Genomic DNA, 21,285 nt, shown 5'->3' with positions numbered 1-21,285 from the left:
AACCTAAACGATTCTATGATTCTATTCTACGATTCTGTGAGTAAGTGGAGAAATAGCTTCACATTATGTGTAATACTTATAAGGAACGTGACCTTGGTCCCAAATCATCACTGGCTAATGGTTAAAAGTTCTGAGTAACTATAGCAAAATCCTGTTTTCCTCTGTCTGTCATCTGAGCAATAGGAGTCGTGATTTCCAGTAGCCACATGCAAAATCTGGTGGTGTCTTAGGCTATGCATTGTATTTAAGATGTGTTGGGGATAACTGCTTTATTAGTAAGTGTACTTTAAATCTCCAGGGGGTGGCAGTAGGGAAGGGGAAGATGTTTGCTTCAAGGAAATCTGGATTTCAAGACAAGTTTGATCTTGGCATGAAGCCATGTTCCAACTATTGGTTCTCTAGCTTTGCTGATTTCCTAAGAAGTCCTTCTAAACTTCCTGCCTTTTGCTTTATACTCTTCCTTAGAATATGACAGCAACAGCATAGCAGACTGAATATGTAAATAAAGCATTTAATATTACCAGGAAGCAAAGGGATTCAAGGACCCCAAGGATTCTCAGGACTCCCAGGAACACAAGGCCCAATGGGAATCTCTGGTGTAAAAGGTGAAGAAGGAAAAATGGGTCCACCTGGGCCTAGTGGAGAATGTGGAGATATGGGAATAAAAGGTTTGTAAAAATCCGCTTCACTCTGTAGTTATGTTACTGCTATGTTTAGTTTTATTACTACTGTGTTAGGAATATATTTACTTTTTCTTCTTGTTATAAGGGTATATTCACTTCTATTTTCAGAAATACTAAATCCAGTTATCTCACTTAGGAGTGCATAATGAAAAATAACTAAAGAAAAAAAATTCCACTCAGATCAAGAGGTGCATTTACCACTAAATCAAACAGAGTAGGATCACTTATTCAAACAAACCTTGAATTTTGTCGTGTACACATCTGAAACTTTAGATTTTTCAAGTTTTCTATGATATTGTCTGTGTTCTTCAATCTATGTAAAACGTACAGGAAATAATCTCTCTAAATATTAATATAGGAAAGAGAATAACCATCTCCAAGGTGCAATCACAGACACAGTACACTGTGGAGTGGACAATACAATTGCCATCTTTCGTATTCCAGACAAGCAGGGAATAATACTGATTTAACGTCACCTGGGTTACTACTGAATTAACTAAAAAGCAAGAGAAGGACAATAAATTCTGTTAGCAGTGAGCCTGCTGAAACTGAGAACTGCATTAGCATTTGAAGACTTTCTCTGTTAGGGAAGTCTTTGCTAAAATTAATTTTCAGGACATGTCACTCATGAGGATTTACTTACATTCCGTATGTTCGGTTCAAAGGTGAAAGAGGGCCTCCAGGAGACAGTGGCTATGTTAACATCCGTCTTGAGAAAGGACAAAAGGGGGAACCAGGGTTTCCTGGTGAGAACGGATTTAGAGGTGAAAGAGGTAAGTTCATAAAATAAAGCCCTGCATACACACACATTCATCTGATAGAAATCACTGGTATTTTTCACAGTTGGACTCATAGCTACAGTAACGTCCAGCAACCTTATTGTGTTTATAGATTCTTAAACTAGCAGGCTAGTTTCTTTGGACAATTACTAAGGCAATACACAAAGTGTGAAAGCATAGCCATATTCAAAATAAGTGTCAAATAATGGCTTGACTATATTGGTCATTCTCTTGTTCTGCAATTAACTTCAGGTGAAAAAGGCAATATTGGTTTCAGAGGCACCCCAGGATTTCCAGGGAAGAATGGTGTCCCAGGACTGCCAGGTGACCATGGTGACACTGGACTGATGGGGTTTCCAGGATCACAGGGTTTCCCAGGACCAAAGGGCTTCAAAGGAATTACAGGTTTTCAGGGACAACCAGGTGACCAGGTAAACAAAGTGGTAGTGAAATGTCCTGGATTTTGCAGTTATCTCCTGCCTCCAAGAAATATGACGAAGGGTACTTCTATTGTACTTACCCATTAGATGTTCCTCCTGAGAAGAGACTGTCAGTATAATAAGAAAGGTAAATTCCTTAATGCAACACTTCAATGCTTTGGTTACATTTTAGCAGGAACTGTAGTCAGAGTCAACAGAGGGTCTCTCCCCTCTCTCCTAGCTGCATGTTGTGATTTTATTATATTGCCACTTGGTGGAAGTCCAGGCTACATGCACTAATTAGGGGGGCAAAAATGGATGCATAATCAAGTCTTTAACATTATTCCTGAGAACAGATTGATGAATCACTTATTGCACAGATCATAACATAGCAGCAGCACAAGTATGAAATTAATATATAGCTGCTTCTTCATATCTTGCTATGTGGAGCAGCCAAGCCAATAGCCAAGACAAACCAAGTTTTCTGTGCCCATACCGACAACTTGCACCAAACAGAACCCCGGCAAACAATATTGCTCAAGGACAAATATAGAAAACTGCACATATATCACGTAAGAATACACAGTAAAATTCTTCACTGGCTTGTATGCTAGGTAGACAGGCAGTGAGATTACACGAAGCATAAAGCACAGTTGTTTTTTTGGTAAAGGGACATATCTTTGCTTGGCTTGTCTTTTATTATATTTCTTTGAAGAGATAATCTGTGTTTTGCTGATTATAGGTCACTATTCAAAAGGAGAAGTAGAGAAAACTTTACATTTTTACTGTTAAATCACAACATTTCTGGTTAATGTTTATAGTAAATTTTGGGTAACATACAACAATATTTGGTACATTTTTATGGTACCTTTTAAATCAAATTACTCAAGCCATCTGTGGGGAATTTAAGCTGTTCAAGCCAAGAGTTAGCATAAACTATAAAAGCAAGAATTAAAAATTATTAGCACGTCTAATCTACAGTTTCTTGGAAGTGTTAGTGGTCAGTGTTAGACATGTAACAAAGACAGCAGGCTTTTCTGTTGAGCTTAAGATATGGTTTTGCTATTCATATTGATCGCTGGTCCGTTTACCAGTGTAAGAGAACCAAATGCTCTTCCTGCTACACATATCATATGTCAAACATTTTTATTTTGTTTTTAAAAAAATCAGGGTGATGTTGGCTTACCAGGAATCCCTGGAAATCCAGGACTGACTGGCCCAAAAGGATTTAAAGGTAATGAGTTTATATCGACATGCTTTTGAAAAGAGCAATATTGTTAGGATGTATATGCTCTGATAGATGGAGAGTACTCATTAGAAAAGGAAAAACAGGACGTAAGTGAAAATAATCAAAACATGAATGTCATTAGAAACAAGTCTGACTTACCTGAAGGCAAAATTTGCATTTCAGTGTATTCTTTAATTTTGTTCCTTTTACAGTAGGTCTTACTAATTTAGAAGATAAATTTGTGTCAAATTTCATAAAGTTTAAAAATTCCATCAAACACATGTAAAAATCCACTCTTATGGATCTGTAAAATTTGTCAAATCAAATAAGAGAAAATGCAATAATTTGTGGTATTATGGTATGGTATTATACAGATATGTAGCATTTTTAAAATATTCCAACGTGATTTATAATTTCTTTAATATCACTTATTTTCCAGTGTTTTCTAGGCTGTGATTTTTGAATTCTTGGAACACCTGAAAGTGTAGTGTAACAAATTAGGCAGAATTCATACCCAGGCATGCAAAATTATTCTTTTGAAAAGATGAAGTTTTGCATATTATTTTTGCATAGGTAGAGATTACTCTGAAAAATTGATCTATAATATTTAGATTTTTAAAAGTGTTTCAAATAAATACAAAATGGTGTCACCCATCATATTCCAAATTTCCTTGGAGCAGGATTTCATTACTAATAAATAACAAAATTAAATCATTGCCTGGAAAAAAGCATTAATGCGACAGGAGAAATTCTTTTCTCAGTTACATTTTCTATTTCTTCAAAAATCCAAGACCTTCTCAGCCAGGGAATATATTCCCACAAAAAAAAAGTGAAGAACAATACTCAATATAAAGAGAACTTTTACTAAATGTATTGAAAACAAATTTACTGGAAAAGTTATCCTTAAAACTAAAGCAGGAAATAGCCAGTAAAGGCAGGGATTGTTACGGCAGGGGATTTCTAGCAACACTTGACGTTGATATTTTCCTCTTAACTCTTCACAGCGAAATCAGTCAATGAAGCTGGAGACAGCATGAATAGGTAGGAGAGGTCAGACATTTGTACACAGTGTAAGGCAAAATTGCTCAGAATTATTAATTCTGTGATAAACAGGAATTTCAGCACAGACAGAAGGAAGAAGGTGTGCTGGCTTAAAGTCCCCAGCTAGTCCCTAAAAGGTCTTTACTGAGTCAATAGACTCATGCTGTATTGATTTTGCACATCCTCACAAACCTATGTAAGGAGTTTTCTTTGTGTTATAGGGATTTTATGCAATATCTTTCATTTTTAGTATATGCTGTCAGTATTGGGAAAGTTCCCATAATTTCTGGTTTTGTTTTTTTCATTATGGGAAATTTACATGAATACTGCCAGGAGTCATACTAAACACAAACTGAGTTAGTACTTCAAGACAAGCTGAGCTGGCAGATAATTTGCATGTGCCAAAGCATTTTTCATTCTGTGTTCTCTCAGTCCCTTTTATAGCTGTTAATATCTATGAGTAAATTATCTGATCTTACAAAATTGTCCAGCTTTGGCTTTGTGGATGAAAAGGATACTTGTATGAAATGAAAGTCATTGTACCTCAACAGGCAAGAGAGGTGACCCAACTCCTCTGCTTGGTACACGGGGTCGAAAAGGGCCTCCCGGAGATCCAGGATTACCAGGTACCTCTGTCTGATTGAAGAAAAAATTGGACTGAAGAACTTATTTTCTCTAAGTTTTGTTAGTGGAGGGGGAGCTCTGCTTCCTGTGCATATTGAGCGGTATTTTCTATAGTTTCTATGGAGAGGCATCACAATGTGCAATATGGCTAGCATGAACGTAGGAGGTAGAATCTACCGTTATCTAGTACAGCACCGATGAACATACCAATACTTACCAGAATAAAACCTGGTTGGCTGTATCTTGCTAGCCATTTCTGCTCTGTCAGATATCACCAGAGAGATCAGTATAATTCATTGCTAATAAATAGATGCAAGGATCTGAAGTATTTGAATAAAATTCTTTTTCTAGTCAAGAAATCCCTTACTGAACTTTTATATTTTTAAACTTATCATGAGATGAAGAATGGGCAACTTTAAACAAATAAATGCTAGATTTTTTTTTTCTTTAAGGACTCTGTGGATTCCCAGGAGAGAAGGGTTCACCAGGTATCCAAGGGCAACCTGGAAGACCAGGATCCAAGGGTGACCCTGGATACCCAGGAATACCTGGATTTCCAGGTAATGCCGAAGTTTAAAAAATAGTGCCATGTAACAGCTCAAAAGAGATCTGGAATAGGAAAACGCAGCTGAGGAGGCACTTCTGTGGAGGAGGCTAGAGAAATCAGAGATCATATGAAGGTGTGTATTGAAAGCTATTTCAGTACATATAGGCAGCAGCAATAGTCTTCTCAGAGAGCAAAATCCATCAGTTCTTCATACATTCCCATACACTTTCAGGTACCTCTGATTAACACAGTGAGCTGCATAGCATTAAAAAAAAAAAAAAAAAAAAATCAACAGTTTAATAGATTTGCATATTAACAGATTTTTTTTTTCGAATCTCAGGAGCTACAGGTCCTCAGGGCTTGCCAGGAGAACCTGGAGAAGAAGGGAAACGTGGAATTTTGGGACCTCCAGGATTGCAAGGATTAGCTGGATCCCAAGGCAGAAAAGGTAAACAGTATACAGTGCAGTTCTACTGGTAATGTAACAGCACCAGACGTAAATACGCTTTTAGTAGTGAAAATGGAAAAGGCCTAACTGTGCGCATGATTTTGAATCTGTATTCTCTTAAACTACTAGAAGAATTAAGGCAGTTCCCATCACCTTTGAGAAGTAATATAAATGCTACCTCAGAAAATTGGGCTACAATCTAAAATGTGTATGGAAATAGGTAGAACCAGATTCTGGCTCAGCTGATGTAACTGATAACAGAAGTTAAGGAAAGAAAAAGAAGTTTGCAGTAATTCAGATGTTTCACTTTCACTTCAATTATGCTGTGTTCTACCTTTTCACCATGGAGTGCCACTGTTACTCTACAAAACCAGCAGACTGCTATGGACAGTTTTGTCTTACAAATTTGTTTTAACACATTATGATAAGGTTTTTGTTGTTGGTTTTGTTGTTTTTTGGTGGATTTAACATAGAAATGTTTCCTCCAAATCCTAATTTACATTTCTCACAATGATTGTTATGTTTGGATTGAACAGCAGTTCATCTATACAGTTGTTTTTGTTGGAGAACATTATTAACTTCTACTATACTCAGAATGATACATTGAAATTATAAGTTACATTAATACTTCATAAAGAAAGGTAATCAACTATGTACTTTGTATCCTCTCTCTGTTACAGTGTCCTTCATAACCGCTTCCTGGACAGGAAGAATAATATTAGTGACCCATATGCAGAAATCACTGTAAAGTAACACTTGGGGCTATGATAAATGGTTTGAGAGGACAATAGATTCACTTTTTCAAATTCAGCCTAAAGAAAAATTGAAAAGGTTTCTTATAAACTACTGAAAATGTAAATGAAAAATGGAAACCATTTATGATTGCTTGCAGTAAATAAGTGGTGCTGATTTAAATTGTCATGACAGATTCCTTGCTGGTGCATATCCTGCAAGAGAACATTTCATTGTTGCAAGCAATATTTGCTGTAACAAAGGCAGAGATCTGCAGTGACAGGGATGTCTAAATTGAGAGGGGTCAAAAAAGGAAAAAAAAAAAGCATTCTTCTGCTGAAAACTTCTTAGTAGCAGATGGCCTCTTTCCTTCCTGTCATAAGTGGTAAGACACTTTTCTATATTGTGCAGAAGTTATCCCAAGTCCTGAACAGGAAGCGTAACAAATTAATGCTGCAGAGGGAAAAGTTCAGTTCCAAATGGCAATTCATTAGAGACCAAGTTGCCTGCTAAGCCTTAGGATTCTATATATTGCCAGCATAGTTGAAAAGAAGGTTAACACCTTTGAAATTATACCCATGAAAACTGAATGGAGTTTCAATTGGAGAATATAGATCTTAACGGTATTTTCAATAAATATTGTTGCTAGCATTAGAAGTGAAATGGTTAACTGGCTGTTCATAGTTAAGTACACAGCCTTGTTAGTCTAATTGCTTCTCATTTACATTAAATGTCTTGTGCCTGAAGAACTTTTAGATTAAAAAAAAAAAAATTAGTTAAACAGCATCTACCAAAGCATAATCACATTTTCTTTATTAGAGAGATAGTTTTACTAGTTAAGGGCTTAGTCTGGCAAGCCTTACTTGTGTGAGTAATCCGTGATGAAGCAAGTAATACTAACATCAGCAGAATTACTTGTGTGAGTAGAAGCTGAATTGGGCTGTAAAATACAGAAACAGTGGTTCATACATAGGTCAGCCAATTCAGCTGTACCTAGAAATATGGGACTATAGCAATCCAAAAATCTAGAATTACAAGTGCTGATATTATAATGGATTGTTGGCAAATGTGTCAGAAATTCCCTGGAAAGCAAGTAAACCAAGCCATCAATCTTGACTGAGTGAGCTAAAGATCAGAAAAGTTATAAATGGTGTCCTGGGTGCCAAAAATAGTTAGGAGTTCATAATCATTTTAAAATACCACTGTTAAATTCCCCAAATTGGCATGCAACTCACATAAATTTGAAAACGGGAACATGCCCAAAGCACAAGCAGGCTACAGAAAGCAGGACTGAAATTTAGAATGTCATGAAAAGTTAAAGAGCAGTTAATTAAGGGCATAGAAGATATTACAGGTTGGATTACTAGTATCCCGTATTATAAAGGGGATTACATAGAGAGTATATTATCAATGTCTTGCGCGTTTTCAAACAATCTTCTTGATTTAAAATTTTTCCAGACCGGTGTTTGCTACAGGCTGGATTTTTTCTTTCCTTTCCTTTCATTCCTTTGTTAAATTTTAACCAAAATAATTCAACAGTTTCTGAGAACAAAGCTATGGGTTTATTATTTTTGGTGTGTCTGTTAGAGAACTCTAGTGCCCTTTTTATTTCTCCTTTCTCAGATGACACATCTTTGATCTAGGGACCTTTAAATTTGGTGAAGCAGTTGATGAAGGGCATTTGTATTGCTGTTCCTATAACAATTTGTCCCTGCCAAATTTGACCAGCTTACAAACTTTTAAAAAAGTATATCCCTTCATATGTGTTTAAGTAGAGCAATAAATTCTCCCATGATTCATGCTCTGGATATACAGCAGATTTGCATGCTGCAGGACATGCTGGGATCAAGCACAGGAACTGAAACAGAGAACCTACATCTTTATGCCAGGAAGTAGCTAGACAGGGAAAAGGAGACAGACAGAAAGATAATTCAGACTTGTAGAAAAAAAACACTGCAACTGGACTGGGAATCCTTCATGGCAGGTAGAGGAACTGGTGGGGAAGGAAATGGGGCAAAGATAAGCAGCAAAGGTAGAAAGAGACAGGAATAGGCACTGACAGTATTGTTCAACTTCTTGATGATCAGTGTCCACTCTAATCTGTCCCCTTCTGGAGCAAAAAGCATCCCAAGTCTATTCCTCTGTCTGAAACCTCTTTGAAACCTGTTACCAAATGACCCATCAGTTTTGCCAAATCTGTTCCTATCACCAGGTGATAGGCTGCCATCTGCATTTAATAAGTGTATGTCTTCATATTTGATTCTTCATCTATACAACTTAGGAAACTATAAAGTGCTAATGACATGGAGATATTTTTACCCTCCACTGCAAACAACAAACACAATCTCAGATTAGTTCAACTTTTAAAAAAATGGATAAAAAATGTCATCTATGTTTTTACTTGTTGTATTTTAGCAATTTTCAAAAAAGCACAGATTATATCTGACTACTATGAACCTGTGACCTGGTCATCTAGTGAACATCACTAGTGACAAAGCTGCTCTACACTATCACGTGTCAGCATAGGTCTCAATTACAAAGATTTTGTGCTGTTCAGTTTAAAGAATTTTTGTAATAGCGTGATGCAAAAAGCATAGGTTTCTGTGTGAAATCTGCAGGACCAGGGAAAAGAAGCCAGGTGAAAATCTAGCTTCTTTCTAGTGCAGCTAGATTAAATTGCACTTATATTTGGAACAGAAGCTGTAAAGAAGTTCCAGCTTTACTGTTATTTTAGGTAGTGTCTGCATCCCAGTCACCTGGTCATGTAGTGATAACACAGCTAACTTTGGACTAATTAATCACATGTAGCGGTAGTAGTTTAGCCACAGAGACAAGGTTCACTATAGAGTAAATTAGCCCATACTGAGCTTCCTGCTGCTAGCTGTGGTATAGAAATACCTAAAGGATTAAAAGGTATGTTTTCTGATTGCTTTGATGTGAAACTGTATTATGATTGCTATTTTCAGATTTTTCACATTTGCCTTTCCAAAAAGACTGCACTCAGGTGCAATGTGATGTCGTCTTCAGTTGCCAATAAGAATCAAATTCAGCAAATACGTGTCTTGATCCAGATTGTGTTGTCAGAAAAAAAAAAAAAAGGCATAATTTTCAGTTGTGACTTTAAAGGATTATTGTGGCACCCAGTCATGCCTGTAATACCTCTCAGGTCTTCCTGGACTGCCCGGACTGGATGGCTTGGATGGACTAAAAGGTCAAAAAGGTTCTGCAGGAGCTCCAGGTAAAGAAGGGAAATAGCTATGTGGAACAGAAAATCTTCTCTTAAATGACCGAATGTGCAAGGAATGATGCATGGTATTTTGATATTTGCCTTGCCCAGAAGATATCATTAAGGCTCAGACTAAACTTTCAAACAGAATCTAAAGTATGCCTAATGACACACCTGCAGTTATTGGTGGGGAAAACTTTAAAACTTCCATTACTCATATAGTTTTGTTGGAATCTTTCAAGGCTGTTTATAAAAATGTTCAGTGCATATGATTCAAAGTAGAGCCAAGTCTGCAGGTTTTTTATATGTAAAAGATAGACCGAACAAATTAAAAGGAGACTTATGAAATCCCAGTCCCATTAAAATCCATGGGAGTTGTGCCACAAACTTAAGAGGAGCCTGGATTTCACTCACACTGATGTATTTGCAACTTTCAAAAGGTGCTTTTGAAGCAGTATTAAAAAACAGTGCTCACCGTCTATCTAGAGATTACAAATTTATGCTGATAGAAAATTAAATTTAGGACCATGCAATCAGTTTACATTACAAGTAACAGACAATAATGACACCATATAAAATAACCCCTGAAGAAGAGCATTAAAGCAAAGAGATTACTTTCTTTTTCTGAAAGAGATTAATTAGGGCCAGATTCAACAAAACTCTATCCAGCTTCCAAGAGAGAACCAGAAAAATAGCACTAGGCAACCCTTGCAAGGAGGAACATCTGCAGCTGGTATTTCTATTCTGCACATCTGTATTTGTACTCACTGTAAGCTTTATGTACATAATTGTTTTCCTATAAAGGTCAAAGTGAAACAGGGCCCCCAGGATACTCAGGAGAACTTGGACCAAAAGGAGACAGAGGTGAACCTGGATGGCCTGGTATTTCTATTCCAGGCCCCCCTGGAGAAAGGGGATTCCCAGGATTCCCAGGTAAGAAAAAAACCACTCCTTAGTGGTGCCCTGCAGAGTTGAAAGGAAGCTCATACAGGCTCTTCCCCTGGTTAGTATGAACATTAATATATACCCAGAAAATTCCCTCCCTAAAAACATTTCTGTTGCAATAACATGCTGATGTTTCCTGAGTAGATACAGAGACCCCAGTATTTCTTGTTTATTATGTTATGGGAGAGGAGAGAATGAGAATAGAAAATGATGGACTTGGACAGACTCAGGGAACTGCTAGGTGGAGTTGCCTCTTGGGAAGAAATTCCTGAAGAAAAAGAGTGCAGGAGATCTGGTAGTCACAGAAATACAGTAAATCTATCAACTATTCTGATGTAAATGCAAGATGGAACCGTATCACAATATCGCTATGATTATTTAAGAGCCTTGGTGATACAGGAATTGCATAGAAATAGGAAAAAGCAAGTGTTTGAGGAAAGGCCGCTAAGAAGGTTAAGAGATTGGAGCATCCGTCATATGAGGAGAGGCTGAGGGATTGGGAATTGCTTAGCCTCCAGAAGAGAAGGCTCGGGGGATTTTATCAATGTGGGTAAGTACCTGATGGGAAGGACATAGAGACAGATTCTTCATAGTGGTATCCAGTGATAGGACAAGAGGCAATGGACACCAACTGACATACAGGAAATACTTAAAATAAGGAAAAGTTTTGTTTTTCCTGTGAGGGTAATTGAATACGGGAACAGGTTGCCCAGAGAAGTTATGAAGTGCCCGTCCTTGGAGATACTCAAAACCCAGCTGGACAGAGTCCTAGGCAATCTGCTCTAGCTGACCCTGCTTTGAAGAGAGAGTTGGACTAGAAAGTCTCCAGAGGCCCATTCAAGCCTCAGCAGTTCTGTGATTAGAAGTGACATTAGCTTTACTCTACCAAACCTTGCCCCAGTGTCACATAACACACAGAAGAAAAATAGCGGAGGTGAATTCTGTTGAGATGAATTATTCTAAGATGAAGATGCAGGTCATTTTTCTCAATTCGGTTACTAGTTTGTGAACTGGGCGAGTCAAGAGAATGGTGGTGTTGAGAAAAAAGAGAAAAAGTTTCATTCTAAAATGTATTAACACTGCTTGACATAGGATGGGCAAGGCCTCCCATGGTATACAGTGTCCAGCTTTGACAAATTAGGGAGAACTCACTAGAGAGTAAATGGAAGGATGGAGTCAAAAACAAGACTGAAGAAACTAGATTTAGGTTTTTGTAGAAAAGAGAAGGCAACAGAGTGCACCACAGATGCTAACAAGCTGCGACTATACAAAAGTGTTATGCAGAGGATGGTAACCTGTAACTCTTCCTGCCTGTCACATGTAAGGGCACTAATGTCTTATTTTGCAAAAATCCAGATTACAAATTAGGAAAAAAATACATTTAAGGCTAGTCAATTCATCTTGTTCACTGAGGTTTTTAGGAAACGGCTGAACTCACTTTTGCTAGGAACAATCTGTGAATACTTATCCTGTCCCAGGCAGAATGATTTCATAATCCCCACTCGTCTTACATTTTTACCATTTCTCCCATTGTTAGAATTCAGGGGAAGGCAACTATTTGTGGCAATATGCCAATGTGTGATGATGCATTCTTCAGTTTAAGTAGCTTTTATGGAAAGAATTAAAAAGTTTAAAAAGATAACAAATATTTTCACTTCTACAAGATGTCTTCATTAGCCTAATCACTGGTATGTTCAGTATACAAATGAGAGCATACCTGACCACCATGACTTCACGTGTCAGCATTCTTTTAGTTAGTAACTTACTTCTGTAATCTAAAACAACCTCAGATTTTTTTTTTTCTTTTTTTTTTGTGAAATGTGATCCCTTAGGTAAAAGAGGACCTGTTGGACCCACTGGACCTATAGGAAGATCTCCTGATAGTGCTTCTCCTGGTCCTCCAGGTGATCAAGGACCACCTGGTTTAGATGGCATCAGAGGTATTAAAACCAAAAATACCAAATTTGATCACGTAAAAAGCCCCTGAGGCTACTAGGAGTCACTGGGTTGCTATCTGAGGAACAACATATAAAAGTGCATAGGGAACAAAGAAACCAATCAATACCTCAGTGAATACACAGAGCAGTGAACACTAGATAGATCACCAGAGCAAGGATAAAATACAGCTCTCCAGGTTCAGTTTTGTGGCTTGTATGGTAATTCTGTACAAATCCTGCTACAACATATCTCAATTTCCACAGAAGCAAATAGAAATGAGATTACTGGTGCCTCTTTCTAGCAAGAAGGATAAAACACATTGTCCAGAATGTGTTGGTAAACCCACAAAAAGCTTTCCAATCTAAATTCAGCCCTGGGAAAGCTAAAGCTGGCAACTCATTTGTAAGCATTTTATGTAGACCTCACTTCTGTTACAAGCAGGGGTTGCCAAGGGATCCAATCAATTCCTACAGATTCTGGTCCTCAAATGGAGCTCTTTCAAGTTGTTCTGACCCCTTACATTAAGTATTATCTGAACCGTTCCTTACCCAGTACGAAGACTTACTTCCTATTGGGAAATAGGGGATGGAGATTGGACGGGTAAGCAACACTATAATAAATATAGAGAAACAGCGTCTGAATGCATGTAACATTAACTTGCTGCCTTTTGGTGCACAGAATCTACATAGTTCTGGGAGCTATTCCTATTATTGTCTTCCTTACAATGCCTTGGACAAAGGCTAATGCTAATATTTCCAAAACCACGCAAGGGCTATCCTATATCCCAGGGGAAAAAAAAAAAAAAAAAAAGCAAAAAACCCAGTGGAACATGGCTATTTTTAGATGTTTATGCTTCGTGCATATATTAAGAATAAAGTTCTTTTACCATAGGTCACCCTGGGAATCCTGGTCCTCCTGGAGAGACTATCTTTGTGCGAGGAGATCCAGGTGATACCGGTATTCGAGGGGCACCAGGTAATCCTGGGCAGCGAGGGCAACAAGGAGCCAGGGGTCTTCCAGGGAACCAAGGAAGAAGAGGCCCAAAGGGTATGATCTAAGATCTTTTTAACTAGCGAGTTCACTTACGCCTCGCCCTGTGCAACTGAGCCTTGTGCACAGGGGATTGCCGTTGAAGACTGAGCCAGACAGAAGGGGTAGACCGGACATTTCATAGCTCTGCACTGTTACCTACAGATAAGACAGGGCTGGGGTAGAAGGTCAGTAGAGCTAGATTCACATGCGCTGCTTCCAACAACTTGTTGGAAGACTCCCCTACCAACCTGAGAATGAGACAGTAAAACTTTTGAATCTGCCAGATAAAGCAAACCTTGACCTCTCTGCAGGGGTCTTGAGAAACTATGGAAGATGCGGATGTGTTTGAACTAACAGAGTCTCACATCTGCACCATATTGATAGCTTTGGGCTTTCAACAGATTCTTTACCTTGAAAATAGGGATCTAGATACCTGCTTCTTCCACACACTGTAGAGAAGTCCTGTCTACACCAATCCCTTCCAATCTCTACAAAAAGAAAAGTCATAAATTTTAATTCAGTTCAAGACCAGGGAGAGAAGAGGAAAATGTGCATTTCTTTCTAGGAGACAACAGAGTTGAGCTGTCCCAAGCATTTTTTGTTACTCAAGCAGCCAGACTTCATCTTATTTGTTAAGTTCACCTTCTCAGAATGCAACCACATGTAACTGCACAACTGTTTTCTTTCCAGGTCCTATGGGAATCCATGGCCCACAGGGTCCACCTGGTGCTATAGGACAACCAGGACACCAAGGTTTTCAAGGAAAACCTGGTCCCAGAGGTCCCACAGGTACTTACGAACCTGTTGCTCATTGTCACTCAATTGTAACCATGATCTTTCTATTCATATATAATCTTACTAACATTTACTTTCATACAGACAATTTAAACAATCTCAGAAAAAAAACAATTTAATTGATTTCTCATTTGAGTTGTGTAAAAATTTCTCAACTATGTATTTTCTTCTGATGTCACCTCATGTAAGCGATTTCAGTTCTCATTCCGTTCTTCACTCTAATTTACATGCCTGAAACTTGTTTCCACCTGCACTACAATGGCTGCAATCTGCTTTCCATTTTTCAAATCCTTCAGGTTTCATAGGTAAGTTCATGACTATTGATTATTGTTCTTTTCATGTGGGCTTCCTTCTGTATAGCTACATTCCACTCTTATTAGAAGGTATTCTTGGCTTGGCTGCTAAGAATAGTAGATACTGCTACAACAACATAGTTCCAATAGATTTTTTAGATAAATAGCTAGCACTTCCAAGCAGACCAATATCATGATAATGCTACAGTGAGAAGTCTCATGCAATGGTGTCAGTTAGACTTGTAAAACACACTTGTTTCAAATTATCATTTTGGTTTTTTGTTGTCACACAAGATGCTTTCTAACCAAACACTTAGCAAAAGCTTGAATCCTAATAGTGGATTACTACAAACACTGAACTCTTAATCTGACTAAATTGATCAGATTCTGATTTTGTTCCAAAATGCAAATAGCCAATAGCTCCCAGTAACTTTTGATACATAAAATGTGGCCATTCCTTATTTTTTGTTATTATAATTATGTTAAATGGATATTGTGGGTTAGCCTCTTTGGCCTGCTTATTGATGGTTTTGCAGCCACAGAATAGGTAAAGTACTCTAAATCTTCATATGTGCCAAGGTGTTTGTGCTGAAGTTGGGTAGACTTTAGGCTTTAACTCAGATCAGTTTGGGGCATATTAAGACAGAAACTGTACACTAAATATCAGCTAGCATATACTTGCTAACACATGCTTGCCATGCTGTTAAACGCTGTGCTAAAAGACTAAAATTAAAATCAGTGAGACTCAATAATTCAAAATTTCAAAATACTTAAAGTATACACTTGAATACCAAAACCAGCTAATAGTTATGTTGATTTTTCACATGGGAGCTATTAACCAATCTTCTGTCTAATTTACTTTCCTATTACACATTCCAGGTGACCCTGGTGAACCGGGAAAAATAGATGATTCATGCCCTACAATCCCAGGGCCTCCTGGGGAAGCAGGGCAAAGAGGAGACGATGGCTCTGTAGGATTACCAGGGCCAATAGGCCACCCTGGACCCCAAGGTAAGCTTGTGTTTTGAAAGCTTGGATGTCTATTTTAGCCATTTAGACAAGAAATTGAGAAGGGTCAGAGTGTCAGTGTTACTTCTCTGTGTTTTACCCTGTCTCTTCCCCATAAACACTTACTAACAGTCTCCAGAAACATGCAGTGGGCTCGTTAATGCTGAGGATGATGGATCAATACAGCTGAACCAGGCTGCTTGAGCCTGCCTGCACTGCATTCCCTAGGCCAGGGAGGGCAAAAGCATCAGGCACTGTTGAGAAAAGAGTTCTTCAAATGGTATTTTTCCTTTTTACCAATAAATGAAAAAGCAATGCCTCAAACCACTCCTATGGTTTATACAGGTTATATTTGGGGAATGTTAAAAATATACCTGCTTTAAAATATAGCAATAATGAATCACAAAGCTCTGCTAACCAAAGTCCTAAAAGGACACTGAAGTCAGAGAGGCGGCTACGATAGCACTTTTTATCTGTTAGAACTGAAAAAGTTACCACAAAAGAAAACTGACCAAAGAGATCTTAAAGAGAAGTTATGAAAGACTGAAACATTCTTCTGATAGATAAAAAGAAAACAAGGCTGGTACTGGTGATTCCAACAGAGTGGCCATCTTCATAGAAATATAGCATAGCATGTCTGTGTAGTGTCTTCAGTTTAGGTTGTGTCTAAATGCAGTGTCTTCGGTTTAGATAGTGGAACCCCTCGTGTGGTTTTAGGTATTTCCTACTTGGGAAACCAAAGTTTGTTCTGATGGCTGCACTGGACATCCAGTGTCTCCAGAGACAAAATCCATGATTTTCTCCCAGGAGATTCCCTGCAGTAGTCATTCCCCTCATGAAAGTGAACACAAGGCAATTTTCAGTGAACTATATGTATCTTAACTGATTTGCCAAGGTGTTCCTGGGGTTGAATTGCTGTGTTTCCATTATATACATCACTAAAACAGTTTCTGTAAAACCAGATGATACAATGATACATACTCACACTGGTTTTATGAAAGAAACACTTAGTAATGCTTTTGCTTTCATTAAGATAGCAGAATTCCAATTTTCTCCCGGCTTGGAAGGCAAACTGGAGATTTTACTGGCAAAAGCAATGCGTATTACTAAAACTTCAGTGTACTTGAGCTTTGGCAAAGTAACTATGCAGCCAACATTGAAAAGCCATTAAATTGCTTTAACTGCTTTAGATTTTCTTAATGAATCTAGTAAAAAGTAACGTGGGGAAATTTTGAATGTTGTGAGACAACCTTGAATTACTCAGTCTGCAGGTTAAATAGCAAAATTTGCAAGGAATTAAATATACACCATTAATGAGAAACAACTGTGGTGCTAGAGAAACATACTCATCTGAAAACTGTTTTTTACCAAAAGAGGAAAAACAGTGCTGAGTGCAATAATACCTGACAAGTGTAACTTTGTTCAATTCAGATTATGTTTGAAGTAGCCAGTGAACAGGACCATCACTATATGTGCCCTGCATATCTTTTACTGTCATGGCCACACCTCGTTATCTGCTAAAAATGCATATACATATGAGAAATATAAAAAGGTGAGGCCATTAGGAGCCTAAAAATGTCGTTACTCTTCCCCACTGGATGTAGTCCAATTCTGCAGTCCCTCCCTGTTTTGTAAGTACTTTAATACATGCATTACTTCACAGGAAGTTCAGTACATGTTTAAAGACTTTGCTGAATTGGGTCCTAAAAGATGAAGGCCTGCCATCGAATGAGTTATAACTCATTACACAGTACAGATACTGATGGCAATTCTGCAAGAGGCTTGTCATGATAATGTTTGTTAGTGCTTTGATTTCAACTGTAAGTCACACAAGTTCTGTAGAGAGGACATAAAACCTTATCAGCAGTTGCTGTTACTAAAGTCGTGCCTCTGAGCTACTACTGTGGTCACAAGGTGAGTAAGTTGTAGAGAGAATTCCCAGCAGAAAGCAGTTCTGTACCTCTCTGTCCTGAAGCGTCATTTCTTGGTGGTGTCAGTTCTGCTGACTGGCCCTGTGCATGCTGTGTATGTTTGGACAATGTATAACCTGTATGCAGCCATATGAAGGGAAAGTGCATACTTTGTATTTATCTAGGAAGAAAAGGTGAAGAAGGGTCATGTGGGCTGCCAGGTCAAGATGGCTTACCTGGGGCACCTGGACGACCAGGTGACCAAGGGAATATAGGAGAGCAAGGATACACTGGGCCACAAGGTAAGAATGGAACATGACTTTTGCAGGGAGAGATGCGTGAGATGATGTATAGACTAAGTTTTCTCTCTACTCCCCCGATTCACACATGGATACATCTGCCTCTAGCCTGAAATACCATGACACTTTCTCCTCTCAGTTCAAGCACTGATAGTGACACTTGTGAATGATTTCATAACACATAAAAAGACCTATCGGAAGACAATTTATCTCAGCATCCATTATTAACCAGAAAGGCAATTAACCACACATGCTTAAACACCATCTATCAATAGGTATGCACTTCTGAGTCAGGGCTAATAGTGCAACTGCCTGTGAGTAATTAAAATTGTATTTTAACTGTGACTGCTGTTTAATAAATTAATGGCTTAATACATGTATGAGGAAAGGGCATCGAGTGTTACTGCAGGGATTCAAATTCAGTCCAGACAAGTTATCCTGGTGAGTTAAGTCTGGGATATCATTGCCCACCTCAGTGGCAATGCCCCTCAGTTCATTTCTTAATTCCTACAGCACAGGACGGAGGCACAACAGAAAAGCCAACTGTCAAGCATTCAGTGGCAATCTAGTTCATTTCTCTCCCATAAGAAGGATAACATCAGTCTACTGGTGTCTTTATTACCCGTAACAACCTGTGAAGTTGTATTATATTCAGTCAGGACCCCTTACTGAACACTTAAGTACAGTAAAAGATAAAAGTTCACACTAGCTACGTGTTCATACAAGTAAATTTCTTTTACCTTTTCTCCTATGTATAAGGTCCACCTGGCCAGACTGGTATCCCAGGACCACCAGGCCCCCATATTAGATCTGCAAGTGGATTCTTGCTCGTCCTTCACAGTCAGTCAGACAGAGAACCACTCTGTCCACAGGGGATGCCAAAATTATGGACTGGCTATAGTCTGCTGTACCTGGAAGGACAAGAGAAAGCTCATAATCAAGATCTTGGTATGTATTGTAGTACATAATTGCTCTCCAGTTAAGGTCTAATATGGTGTGATCTATACAATGAAAGACAAGTCAAATGGAGCACACTATAGAATCATCAATTAATTATTTTCTACAGACTCAAAACTAATTTACACTGATTATAATGAACTTGGTTATGCTGCCCTATTATGTGACCCATTTAAAATGACTTTCTGCTGCTATGCAGTTGAATGAAAAAAGTATTTTTACCTCTAAGTAATTTTGAATAGAAGTTGGAGAGATGAGTGGTTTATTTCACTCATCCTGGCTAGTCATTTTGGACTGTCTTTGAACTCACTGGAGAGATTTTCCTAGATCAGGAATCTCATTTGGCCACTCTGAAAAAACTCCCTCGGAGGATCTGCTCCTTTTTACTGTAGAGACAGCTTGGGAAAAAGAGCTGGTTAAGTTAGGTGGTTACAGTCCGGTAGTATAAATAACATTTACAAATAAAATTATGCATCATGTGTACAGCAGAATATTGTGATTTTAAGGGTCAGAAGCAATTTGCACAGAAGAGATTTCCTAAATTCTTGTTGACTGGTTATACAAGAGGCAGAGAAGTCTCCTAGGACGAAAGATCAAGGACCTAATAAGCTGGACAGAAAAGAAGTGTTTAAAAGAGCAATAAAAAGAGATATTTTTAGTACAGCAGCGTTGTTTTGAAATGTTTTCCCTATTGTGTGTTTGGCATTCCCCAGGAGAGCCAGTTGGTAACAGAATGCCTTCTAACAGCAGTGAAAATAAGATTCAAAGAAAATAAAGTCCTTGTTTCCTGTGACCAGTGTGTTCTTTTTGCAGACATTTTCCTTACTCAGGCTACTCCAGATCCTTTATTAGTACTGGCATAGAATATTATCAGTGATAAACAAAACTGGCTTCTGCATAGAAATATCATATGTCTTTAAAGAAGGCATTAGGATTTGGGGGCATTACAGAAATAGTACATCATAAAGTTCAAGGCAGAACATATATGCAGTGATTATTACTGTTAACTAAATAGATCATTATGAAACTGTTCTAAATTCAGTTCTGGAAGAAGAATTTCACCTCTGAAGTATGCTGAAGTATGCACTAGTCACTTCTTAATTCCCACTGATGTCTGCCTGATGAGAATTTTGCAGGATTGGCTTTGCAAAATCCCTCAATCCTTTTATTTCACTTTGAGAGTCTGTGAAAGCTTTCTGGAAGGCAATAGAACAGCTGCCGAGATTTCAGCTTAATGCACTGGTAGCAACGGCTTGTCATACTTCACAAAAATTTTCTATTTATCAGCACTGGCATTTGGTTTCTCACTGCTCCTAATGAGTTTGTAAATAGCTAATCTCTCTTTAAACCAGCCGCCACCTTTTGCCTAATTTATTTTTCAGTGTTGGCACAGCTAAGAAATTTGTTATCATAACTGTTTCCCATGGTGACAAACTACATCATGTTTAAATACTGAATTGTGACACAACTAAATATTATTGGTCAAAGAAAGATACTTATTCGTAAAAAAAGCTTCTGTTTTCAATATAACTAGCCATTTTGGTAAAAAGCCTGGGAGGTTTAAGATCTGTGAATTACGTAACTTCTGTTAAGATACATAGTTTTGCGGCAACATTGGCCAGAATACTATTTTCAACTTACCTAGAAAGAAGTGGAGTAATTTTCATCATTTGTTATTATTTTCAGGTCTGGCAGGATCTTGTCTTCCTGTGTTTAATACCATGCCCTTTGCTTACTGTAATATCAACCAAGTTTGTTACTATGCCAGTCGAAATGATAAGTCTTACTGGTTGTCAAGTGCTGCTCCTTTACCAATGACGCCACTCTCTGAAGAAGAAATACAACCATATATAAGCAGATGTGCTGTATGTGAGGCCCCAGCACAAGCAGTAGCAGTTCACAGCCAAGATCAGTCAATTCCTCCCTGCCCTGTGAACTGGAGGAGTCTTTGGATAGGATATTCTTTTTTGATGGTAAGAACCTGGGCACATGATCATCTATATAAGTTTCTTTCATACAGCTTTTGTGTTCTGTGTGTTTAGCTCTGAAAAATAAACTCTCCAATGTCTAGCAAACGTTAAAAAGGAAAATTCACAAAAAGAAACAAGACAAGGGATAGTTCCAAATTGCAGAACCTGGCTGTAGCTATATGTACTAAAGTCATAGCCTTTAGCTACACATTTCTTAAAATTACAAAGATTTAGCTTGCTTGTCTTTAATAAACAAGATGTACAAATATGTACAAAGACATACTTTTTAGAATTGGAGGTCCAGGTTTTTTTAAAGCCATCCTCTAGTTGCATTTGCAGCAGTTTAGGTAACAGCATCATTTAGAATCAACCTGGATTACTCTTTCTTCAGTTTGATAAATACCAGAAAAA

General features: G+C 38.0%; 1 protein-coding gene across 1 annotated transcript; it reads left to right on the top strand.

Annotated features, from left to right (window-relative positions):
- Positions 1-583: 583 nt before the first annotated feature.
- On the top strand, positions 584-20,877 carry LOC104072365 (collagen alpha-4(IV) chain-like; the record flags this gene model as incomplete). Its single annotated transcript, XM_009573556.1, has 16 exons — positions 584-668; positions 1,349-1,456; positions 1,715-1,893; positions 3,052-3,115; positions 4,702-4,776; positions 5,227-5,334; positions 5,662-5,769; positions 9,668-9,739; positions 10,532-10,660; positions 12,505-12,612; positions 13,502-13,657; positions 14,333-14,431; positions 15,610-15,741; positions 17,834-17,950; positions 18,707-18,895; positions 20,591-20,877. Coding segments are annotated over exons 1-16 (2,016 nt in total), but the record flags the coding sequence as incomplete, so codon positions are not given.
- Positions 20,878-21,285: the final 408 nt, after the last annotated feature.

Source organism: Fulmarus glacialis, unplaced genomic scaffold (genome assembly GCF_000690835.1).
Source record: "Fulmarus glacialis isolate BGI_N327 unplaced genomic scaffold, ASM69083v1 scaffold32352, whole genome shotgun sequence".
NCBI classification, from domain to species: Eukaryota; Metazoa; Chordata; class Aves; order Procellariiformes; family Procellariidae; genus Fulmarus; species Fulmarus glacialis.
The sequence above is the reverse complement of the archived record's forward strand: the minus strand, read 5'-3'. Positions and strand labels throughout refer to the sequence as shown.